This window comes from Haematobia irritans, chromosome 3 (genome assembly GCF_050003625.1).
Source record: "Haematobia irritans isolate KBUSLIRL chromosome 3, ASM5000362v1, whole genome shotgun sequence".
NCBI lineage: Eukaryota > Metazoa > Arthropoda > Insecta > Diptera > Muscidae > Haematobia > Haematobia irritans.
In genome coordinates this window covers 128,170,678-128,182,386 of record NC_134399.1, presented here as the reverse complement: position 1 = coordinate 128,182,386, position 11,709 = coordinate 128,170,678, and the positions used below count along the sequence as shown (strand labels likewise).

Genomic DNA, 11,709 nt, shown 5'->3' with positions numbered 1-11,709 from the left:
GGGTTAAACTCCAGTGAGCTTTTTTTAGTAAAACGCACACAAACTTAATGAGATTTAAGCTGAAGCAACAATTACTTGAGTTTATTTCTAATTTTATCCTCTCTCTGTGCTTTTTTCTAAACTGACGTGATAGGTGCAACTTTTTAATGAACTAGAGTTGCTTAGTGTATTCGAGCTTTTAATATTAAAATACGAACAGTGAAAAGAAACAATATTAGGCATTTATCTATTTCATGCGTCTTAATAGAAATAAAACAAGTATATACAGCACTACGTTCGGCCGGGCCGAATCTTAAATACCCACCACCATGAATCAAATATTATAGTTTTTTTTGAAATTTTCAGGGGAGTTTCTTTTGAAATTTTGGGGGCTATTTCAAAACATGAACCGATACACACCATTTCTTTAATCTCAAGCAGTAAAATCGGGAGATCGGTATATATGGGGGCTGTATCAAAACATGGACCCATACTCTCCATTTTTGGCACACCTCCGGCAAATTGGATAAAAACTATGGTTTTTAGAAGTCCAAGAAGTTAAACCGGGAGATCGGTCTATATGGGGCCTATACCAAAACATGGACCGATAGGCACCATTTCCGGCACACCTCTTTATGGTCCTAAAATACCTCTAGATTTCCAATTTCAAGCAAATTGGATAAAAACTACGGTTTCTATAATCCCAAAATCGAGAGATCGAGATATGGACCCATATTCATCATTTTTGGCAGACCTATTTGTGGTCCTAAAATACCCCTAGATTTACAATTTCAGACAAATTGGATAAAAGCAACGGATGTAACATTATGCTTTGGCTTTTTTCTTTATATTTAGGACATGCATCTTTGAAATTTGATTTCCTCCATTAAAGAGTAACGTCTTTGAAGTAAGGCAAATTTTCTTTAAAAGAACGAAAAATGCTTTTTTATTTAATCTATATCTATAAAATTCAATATATGTTTGTTTATTTGTTTGTTTGATTGTTTGTTTGTATCTTCCGAGTTGGTTCCGAAACGACTGAACCGATTTACTTGAAACTTTCAGAGATCGTAGGGGGCGTTCATGTGGTGAAAATAGGGTACCTAATTTTTTGACACCTGGTCGCGGAGGGGGACCTCCCCTTTGTCGGACTTTTTGAAAATTGGACCAAAGATGACCGATTTGCTTGAAATTTTCATTGAAGGTTGGGGTTGGCATCTAGACAAAGATCCGCTACTTTATATTTCGATATTTGGTGGCGGAGGGGGACCTCCCCTTTGTTCGACTTTTTTTAAAGTACAGTGAAAAAACTAAAATTCTCTAAATTATCTGAGATTTACAGAGAACATGCGGTGAGGTTATGGAATTAATATGGGGTACCTGATGATTTCATATGTGGACGGGGGAGGTCCCACCCTCTTGCCCTACTTTTTGAAACTTGGAACAAAATTATGCGATTTGCTTGAAATTTTCATAGAATGTTGGGGTTGGCATCTAGAAAAAAATCCGCTATATTATTTTTCGATATTTGGTCGGGGAGGGGCGCCACCCCTTTGCCCGACTTTTTTTTAAGTACAGTGAAAACAAAACTAAATTCCCCCGACTGAAATTTTACGGAACAAATGGGTGAGGTTATGAAATTTATATCAGGTTCCTGATTTTTTAATAAAAATAAAAGGGCATAGGGAGACATCCGCTTCTCTTAAGTACATACAGAGAAACAATTAAACTTTACCGAGTTACTTGAAATTTACAGAGGACTGGGGGGAGGTTACGATATTAATAGTTGATACCTGATATTTGAATGGAAGAGACATTGCTTGACATTTTCTGGACGTTTACAAAAGATACACTGATAGAAAAAGTTTCGTTATATTAACGAAATGTTTCATTAAAAATTAGCCAATGAAACAAATTCGTTAATACAACGAAATTTTTAGTTATTATAACGAATTTTCTGTTAATCAACGTAACGTTTCCTGCTATTAACGATTTATTTCATTGTATTAATGAAAAATTTTCGTTATATCAATGAAAAAATTTCGTTGGCTCAATTTTAATGAAATTTTCTATGTGTGTACGCTAAATCACTTTTCGGTATTTGGTCGGGGAGGAGGTCTTCCTTTAAAGCTGAAAAAAAAAAAAACAAAAATTCTTAAGTTTTCTTGAAATTAACAAAGGCAGTGGGGGAAGGTTATGAACGAAGAGGCAAACTTCCTTGCCCCACACTTGAAGGAAAGTTTCAAGATTTTTCAGGGAAAGTTAGGGGTGCTATTCACAACGGTGTTTGTCGATATCGTATCGGGGAAAGTGACGTCCCTTTAAAACAATAGAGCAAAATTTAAACATCTCCGATCTACTTGAAATTTACAGGGAACGTGGGAGGAGGTGATTAAATGTATACATGATTTTTAAATTAGTATATGATTTTAGTATATGCTTTTAGTATATGATATCTGGTTGGGAAAGCGGAAAATTGAAATAAACTTTGTCGATTTACTTCGATAGAATTTCTAGGGACCATTGAATAGTTTGTGAAATTAATATAGGGTACGTGATAGTTCGATATCAGGTCGGAGTAGAGCGAAGGTGGGGAGAGGGTTCCCTTTTGTCCGTTTTTTTTTTTCTTAAATTGAAAGTAGAGGGTTTTATGTAAATGGGAACTCGATACATAATTTTATGACATATTTTATGCACAGGCTTCTGCCAGACTTCTTTTTAGTAAAGAACTTAAATTTCCATGAAATTGGCAGCCAACGTAGAGGGTGCATCATTTTCCAACATTTAAAAAAATGTTAATGTGGTAACATTTTTTACTACTTTTGCTTTTTCCGATTTATTGGATGGGAAACAGTAATTCTTTGTATGTTATTATAATGTAGTGCTTAATTTTCAGATATGTTGAGAAGGATACCTTTCCTTGACAAACCACACTTAAAATTCACAAGAAATATAGAAGATTGTCCAACTACTTGAATACAGAACATTATTTAAAACATTTGGAGGAAAGGGTACACCCTCTCCCCGACATTTTTTAGGACGAACCGTTTTACATATGCATATCCGTCGTATTTGTACCTCTAAACGAAAAAGCACGTAGTCGAATTTGTTTGAAAGAATTCAAATCTTTTCGAATTTGTTTTCAGCACGAAGGATATGGTTGACTAAGTTAAGGCAAAATATTCCTACAAATACGCTTTGGAAGGCGCAGCGAAGCGGGTCGGGTTACGCTAGTCCTTAATATTTTCGATATTTGGTTGCCTGAATAAGTGGCTATTTTGCAAGCTTTGGTGTATCTACGAATAAGTGATTACATATTAGGTGATTATATGCTTTAAAAACACTACTTATTTCATTGCCGAAAGTATGCCTGGGGAGAAGTACTTTTCTCGTAGGACATGCGTATATAAATGTAATCCGGAGCGATGCCAATTAATAAGTGGTTATTCATTTTTAAACAGGCTTACCTACAAGATTACCGGGTAATAAGAGTTTTTGCTGGGCTATTTGAAAAAAAAGTTAAAATTATCCATTAAAAGTATGAAAAAAAAACAAGTTATAAAAATTTAATTAAAAGAACTCCCTGGGTAGTTAAAATAAAGAACATCATTGGGAGTGCATCTTCTGGAAGTGCTTTTAAAGTTGTGCCTTTGGAAGAATTTCCAATTTTTTTTGCTGGGTTGTAACAAACGCAATGAAGGGCGAAAGTAAAATTCGGTATGGGTGTGAAGACAAAAAAATCTTTGTAGAAGAAAACAAAAAACAAGTATATACAGCAGTAAGTTCGGCCGGGCCGAATCTTAAACTCCCACCATTATGAATCAAATGTTAGGGTTTCCTTTGAAATTTCAGAGAGTTTGAGGACAGATCAAGCAGAGCAGTTTAACCTGTACACTTCACGAAAATAAATTTAAAGATTTTATAGATCTATACTCTCAAGAAGTGAAATCGGTCTATATGGAGCCATTACCAAATGGACCGATAAAAACTTAATCCGATACACGTTTTTGTGAGCCTTAAATACCAGTATATTTACAATTTCAGGCAAATCGGATAAAAACTACGGTTTTTAGAAACCTAAGGAGTTAAATCGGGAAATCGTTCTTATGGAGGCTATACTAAAATACGGACCGATACTCAAAGTTTTCGGCACACCTCTTTATGGCCCGAAAATACCCCTAGATTTTCAATTTCAGGCAAATTGGATAAAAACTTCGGATTCTAGAAGCCCAAGAAGTAAAATCGGGAAATCGGTCTATATGGGGGCTATTCCAAAACATGGACCGATACTCACCATTTTTGGCACACCTCTTTATGGTCCTAAAATACTTCTAGATTTCCAATTTCAGGCAAATTGGATGAAAACTACGGTTTCTATAAGTCCAAGAAGTAAAATCGGGAGATCGGTCTATATGGGGGCTGTACCAAAACATGGACCGATACTCACCATTTTTGGCACACCTCTTTATGGTCATAAAATACCTCTAGATTTAAAATTTCAGGCAAAATTGGATAAAAACTACGATTTCTATAAGCTCAAGACCCCAAATCGGGTGGTCGGTTTATATGGGGACTATATCAAAACCTTGACCGATATAGCCCATCTTCGAACTTGACCTGCCTGCAGACAAAAGACGAGTTTGTGCAAAATTTCAGCACGATTGCTTCATTATTGAAGACTGTAGCGTGATTACAACAGACAGACAAACAGACAGCCAGACAGACGGACATGGTCACATCGTCTTAGAATTTCTCCCTGATCAAGAATATATATACTTTATATAGTCGGAAATCGATATTTCGATGTGTTACAAACGGAATGACAAACTTATTATACCCCCGTTACCATTCTATGGTGGTGGGTACAAAAAAAAATTGAATCAAATTTTTGAACAGGAAACAATTTTTTCCTCAACATTACTAATGTTTAATTGTTTATTTCTAATTTGAAAAGCACGTAAACTTTTATTCTTCACTGTGATGGCGTTCCATAACTATATTGTTTTACTGCACAGCTCGAGCGATAGAACAAAGCTCCATTCAGTATTTTCGTTCCATTCATTCTCTTATGCCAATTATACTATACATGCCATTTAAGTAAAGCTTGCAAACTTGTTTCTAAAGGCCGCCACTAAGTTCTTCAAATATGCAAAATATTCTCAAAATATTGTATTATAGTTTTGCTTAAAGCTTAACACTATAAATACAAAATCGCCGGTTATCGAATAAATTCTACAAGAAGTGATAAATAAAAATAATTTAGAAATTTTCAATGATTTCAATTTTATATCGAACTTATGCCAGCAACTTTATGCATGGTGTGATCAGATTAAACAATTATGTTTGTAATAATATCGATGGGATTACACGCATAAAAAAAGTCTGCAGATAATAACGGCGAGGATCTGATTAAGCTATTGTAGTTTTTTTATAACGAGGTTACAACAGATAGATAGCCAAGCGAAAAGGTGGACATCCCGATATGAGAATCTGTATTTCAATGGATTGCAAACGGAATGGCAAATTTATTGTCCACTCGAAAAAAGTTTATTTCGATCTTCAAATTTTTACTTTCGCTTTAGGAATTTTCTATTGATTGCGAAGCAAAGGTGCAAACTTTTAAAAATAAATATATTTTGAGGAAGCAAAATATTTCTTCATTTTAGTTTTTTCTCGGTATAAATCGTACCTAAAAAAATTTGTTAGTAGATACAACAAAATATCTGGTGAAAAAGGGAAAGTAGTCACTGTTCTATGAAATAGCAAACACTTTCCTCGTTTCGTTTGTAATAAGTGCACTGAAAAAAATATTGTCGGGAGGCAAAAGATTTCATGTCTTTAAAATACGAATTCAAATATTGGCTTAGGATTATACTGGCTAAAAAGAGAAAGGTAAATCTTAGATGCCATATTCGAACTTATCTATCTTGCACACCAAGTTTGGATTCACTTTAGCAAGTTACTTTCCCTTGTACTCCCAACTATGTACTTTCGACTTTTTGATAAGTTGTTAACACAAAGAATTTTACCTCATGGTCCCTTCCATTTCGAATTCGTCTCTTTGGCTTTTTCGTTGAAAGTCCATTAGTCGATTTTAGTAGCTATCAAAAGTCGATTTTAATCAACTCCAAAGATCAATTAGTAGATTTTCAAACAAATCGAAATTCGACTAATTGTATTTCACGATTTAAAGGAAAAATGTCTATTCACCTTCAATATCTCAGAAGGATTTAAGCAGATTTTTTTTACATGGTTTACAAGGCTAGCTTTTATTTAGTAAAAATGATTTTATATCGCATTTGTATTTATTCTTAATTTTTATATATGATTCTATTTTTTATACACGCCCAGAGCTATTGCTATTCCATCTTTGAAATTGTATGACCATTTCTAATAATAAAGCATAACTTTAGGCTGGATTTCAATTACAACCACGGTTGCCACTCATGCCAAAAATTATTTACCAACATTTGAAGAACATTTTAGCAGCTCTAGAAAAATTTGTGAAATTTTTATTTCTATAGAAAATTTTGTCAAAATTTTATTTCTATAAAAATTTTGTCAAAATTTTATTTCTATGGAAATTTTTGTCAAAATTTTATCTCTATAGAAAATTTTTTCTAAAATTTTATTTCTATAGAAAACTTTGTTAAAATTTTATTTCTACAGAAAACTTTGTAGAAAATCAATCAGAAAATCAAAATTTTATTTCTATACAACAGTTTTGTCAAAATTTTATTTCTATAGAAAAGTTTGTGAAAATTTTATTTCTATAGAACATTTTATTTCTATCGTAAATTTTGTCAAAAAATAGGAACATTTTATTTCTCTAGAAAACATTTTAAAAATTTTGGCAAATATTTATTTCTGTAAAAAATTTTGGCAAAATTTTATTTCTGAAGGAAATTTGTGCAAAATTTTATTTGTATAGAAAATGTTATCAATTTTTTCTATAGAAAATTTGGTAAAAATTTTATTTCTATCGAAAATTTGGTCAAAATTTTATTTCTATAGAAAATGTTGTCAAAATTTTATTTATATAGAAAATTGTGTCAAAATTTTATTTCTATAGAAAATTTTGTCAAAATTTTACTTTTATACAAAATTTTGTCAAAATTTTATTTCTATACAAAATTTTAGTCAAAATTTTATTTCTATAGAAAATTTTATTTCTATGGAAAATTTTTTCAAAATTTTATGTTTATATAAACTTTTGTCAACATTTTATTTCTATCGTAAATTTTGTCAAAAAATAGGAACATTTTATTTCTCTAGAAAATATTTTAAGAATTTTAGCAAATTTTTATTTCTATAGAAAATTTTGGCAAAATTTTATTTCTGAAGGATTTTATTTGTATAGAAAATGTTATCAATTTTTTCTATAGAAAATTCTCTCAAAATTCTATTTCTATAGAAAATTTTTCAAACTTTTATTTCTTTAGAAAATTTTGTCAAAATTTGATTTCTATAGAAAATTTTTCAAAATTTTACTTGTTTAGAAAATTTTGTCAACATTTGATTTCTATAGAAAATTTTGTCAAAATTGTATTTCTACAGAAAATTTTGTCAAAATTTTATTTCTATAGAAAATGTTGTTAACATTTTATTTCTATAGAAAATTTTGTAAAACTTTTATTTCTATAGAAAATTTTATTTCTATGGAAATTTTTTTATGTATATATAAACTTTTGTCAACATTTTATTTCTATCGTGAATTTTCTCAAAACATAGGAACATTTTATTTCTCTAGAAAATATTTTAAAAATTTTAGCAAATTTTTATTTCTATAGAAAATGTTGGCAAAATTTTATTTCTGAAGGAAATTTGTGCAAAATTTTATTTGTATAGAAAATGTTATCAATTTTTTCTATATAAAATTCTGTCAAAATTCTCTTTCTATAGAAAATTTTGTCAAAATTTTATTTCTATAGAAAATTTGGTTAAAATTTTATTTCTTCGAAAATTTGGTCAAAATTTTATTTCTATAGAAAATGTTGTCAAAATTTTATTTCTATAAAAAATTTGTCAAAATTTTCTTTCTATAGAAAATTTTGTCAAAATTTTATTTCTAAAAAAATATTTGTCAAAATTTTATTTCTATAGAAATTTTTGTCAAAATGTTATTTCTATAGAAAATTTTGTCAATATTTTATTTCTGTAGAAAATTTCAAAATTTTATTTCTATAGAAGACTAGCATAACCCGGCCCGCTTCGCTGCGCCTTCCGAAGCATATTTGGAGGAATATTTTGCGTTAACTTAGTCAACTATATCCTTCGTGCTGAAAACAAATTCGAAAAGATTTGAATTCTTTTAAACAAATCGGACTACTTGATTTTTCGTTTATAGGTACAAATACGGCGGGAGACGGTGTACTTTTTCTATATTTCTTGTGAATTTTAAGTGTGGTTTGTCAAGGAAAGGTATCCTTCTCCTTAACATATCTGAAAATTAAGCACTATATTATAATAACATACAAAGAAATACTGTTTCCCATCCAATAAAACGGAAAAAGCAAAAATAGTAAAAAATTTTACCACATTAACATTTGCTAAAATGTTGGAAAATGATGCATCCTCTACGTTGGCTGCCAATTTCATGTAAATTTAAGTTCTTTACTAAAAAGAAGTCTGGCAGAAGCCTGTGCAAAAATCATAAAATTATGTACCGAGTTCCCATTTACGGACAACCCTCTACTTTCAATTTAAGAAAAAAAAAAAAAAAACGGACAAAAGGGAACCCTCCCCCACCTTCGCTCCACTCCGACCTGATATCGGACTATCACACAATGGTCCCTATAAATTCTATCGAAGTAAATCGACAAAGTTTATTTCAATTTTCCCCTTCCCCAACCAGATATCGAAAAATCATATACTAATTTAAAAATCATGTATAAATTTAATCACCTCCCCTCACGTTCCCTGTAAATTTTAAGTAGATCGGAGGTTTACATTTTGCTCTATGGTTTTAAAGGGACGTCACTTTCCCCGATACAATATCGACAAACACCGTAGTGAATAGCACCCCTAACCTTCCCTGAAAATTCTTGAAACTTTCCTTCAAGTGTGGGGCAAGGAAGGTTGCCTCTTCGTTCATATCCTTCCCCCACTGCCTATGTAAATTTCAAGAAAACTTAAGAATTGTTGTTTTTTTTTGCAGTTTTAGAGGAGGACCTCCTCCCCGACTAAATATCGAAAAGTAATGTAGCGTATCTTTTGTAAACGTCCCAGAAAATGTCAAGCAAATTATAAGCCTAAAAGGGCGACCTCTCTTCCGTCCAAATATCACAAAATCAGGTATCAACTATTAATATCGTAACCTCTCTCCAGTCCTCTGTACATTTCAAGTAACTCGGTAAAAGTTTAATTGTTTCTCTGTATGTACTTAAAAGAAGCGGATGTCTCCCTATGCCCTTTTATTTTTTTTAAAAATCTAGAACCTGATATAAATTTCATAACCCATTTTTTCCGTAAAATTTCAGTCGGGGGAATTTAGTTTTGTTTGTACTTTCAAACAAAAAAATTCGGGCAAAGGGGTGGTCCTCCCCGACCAAATATCGAAAAATAATGTAGCGGATTTTTGTCTAGATGCCAACCCTAACATTCAATGAAAATTTCAAGCTAATCGCATCATTTTGTTCCAAGTTTCAAAAAGTAGGGCAAAGGGGAGGTCCCCCTCCCCATCCACATATGAAACCATCGGGTACCCCATATTAATTCCATAACCTCACCACATGTTCTCTGTAAACCTCAGATAATTTAGAGAATTTTAGTTTTTTCACTGTACTTAAAAAAAAGTCGAACAAAGGGGAGGCCCCCCTCCGCCGACAAATATCGAAATAAAAAGTAGCGGATCTTTGTCTAGATGCCAACCCCAATCTTCAATGAAAATTTCAAGCAAATCGGTCAACTTTGGTCCAATTTTCAAAAAGTCCAATGAAGGGGAGGTCCCGCTCCGCGACCAGGTGTCAAAAAATGAGGTACCCTATTTTCACCACATGAACGCCCCCTACGATCTCTGAAAGTTTCAAGTAAATCGGTTCAGCCGTTTCGGAGCCAACTCGGAACATACAAACAAACAAACAAACAAACAAATAAACAAACAAACAAATAAACAAACATAGATTGAATTTTATATATAGATTGTTTCAAAATTTGTTTTCTATAGAAAATTTTGTCAAAATTTTATTTCTTCAGAAAATGTTTCCAAAATTTAATTTCTTTATAAATTTTTTCCAAAATGTTATTCCTATAGAAAATTTGCCAACTTTGCCAACCCTGATTGCTCCTAGTCTAATCGAAAACCTTTTAGGGAAACCATTATACGTTTGCACTCATAGAGAACTGTTGTTATACTGCGGTGTCCTGCTATATTTTTTCACTTCATGGTCTAGCGAACAACAATTCGTAAAATTCGTAGGTAAAAGCAATATTTATTAAAATGAGTCACGATAGTTTTTAAAAGTATTTTTATTACAGACTTTTATTGAGAGATTGGCTTCTTTTTACAAAATTCTTTCTAATAAAAAATTGGTGTACTAGAAATTTACAAAAAATATATAAATTCGAGCAATATTTTAACAAAATATATCATACAAATATACATCTTAAAATTACATTATGAGAAATATTATATTACACTAATGGTTCTAATGTAATATATGGTATAACAAAAATATGTATAACAGTTTAGAATTATGTGTGTATAACAGATAAGATGTAGATGGTGAAGAAGGACAGGACAGATGTTTGCATATAAATAATTGTATTTTACAGAATTATTTATACAAATAAAAAGTATTTGTAATAAATATTAGAATAGTATAATAGGTTGAAGTTAAAAGATAGTTCAAGGTTCTTGGAAGATGAGACATTAAAAAAAAAACATTTACACTATAAGCTAACTAAGTACACATCACATAGAGAATCAATGGATACCTTCTATTGATTCTTTTTTCAGCGTCATCTTAAGTCTCATTTATTTGGGCTCGTCATTATGATCATAAGCCTCGTTGGAGAATCCATTAGGAGCCTCTGTCTGCGATCCCGTGGGATTGTTCTCTTTAGAGTTTTGATTTGATAGGTCTTCTTTACTAGATGGCAATTGAGATGGCTGTTCATTGTTACCTTTTACAGGCTTTTCTCCCATTTCAGGATCACTTTCCTCGGAATGCGTCACGTATTTGTAACGGATAGCCAATAGCATGAAGATGAACATATCGACTATCATTAAAGCAGCAAACAAAGCAAATTCAGCAGCCTGAAAGAAAACAAAATAGTTTTTTATTATAAGGCGAATAATTTTACAAAATTGTTTAATTGTTACAATTTAATTTCGATTATTTCTTAAACAAATTTGGAGAAAAGAGCTTTGTATGCCATTATACTACAAATTATACAAATCTATAGAAACTTTATTTCTATAGAATTTTTTGTCAAAATTTTATTTCTATAGAAAATGTTTTCAACATTTTATTTTTACAGAAAATTTTGTCAAAATTTTATTTCTATAGAAAATTTTCGTAAAATTTTATTTCTCTATAAAATTTTCGTAAAATTTTATTTCTATAAAATATTTGCAAAATTTTATATCTATAGAAAATTTTTGCAATAGTTTATTTCTATAGAAAATTTTGTCAAAATTCTATATCTATAGAAAATTTTGTAAAAATTTTATTTCTTTAGAAAATTTTGTCAAAATTTTATTTCTCTAGAAAATCTTGTAAAAATTTT

At 31.1% G+C, this 11,709-nt stretch overlaps 1 protein-coding gene across 5 annotated transcripts in view; it reads right to left on the bottom strand.

The window, feature by feature from the left end:
* Positions 1-10,441: 10,441 nt before the first annotated feature.
* yin overlaps positions 10,442-11,709 on the bottom strand; it is an 84,871-nt gene continuing 83,603 nt past the window's right edge. For all 5 annotated transcript variants that reach the window (XM_075298962.1, XM_075298961.1, XM_075298959.1 and 2 more), the window contains one exon: positions 10,442-11,236. In XM_075298962.1, the coding sequence (XP_075155077.1) occupies positions 10,955-11,236 (282 nt within the window). In that variant the 3' untranslated portion in view covers positions 10,442-10,954. The remainder of the gene's footprint in view (positions 11,237-11,709) is intronic.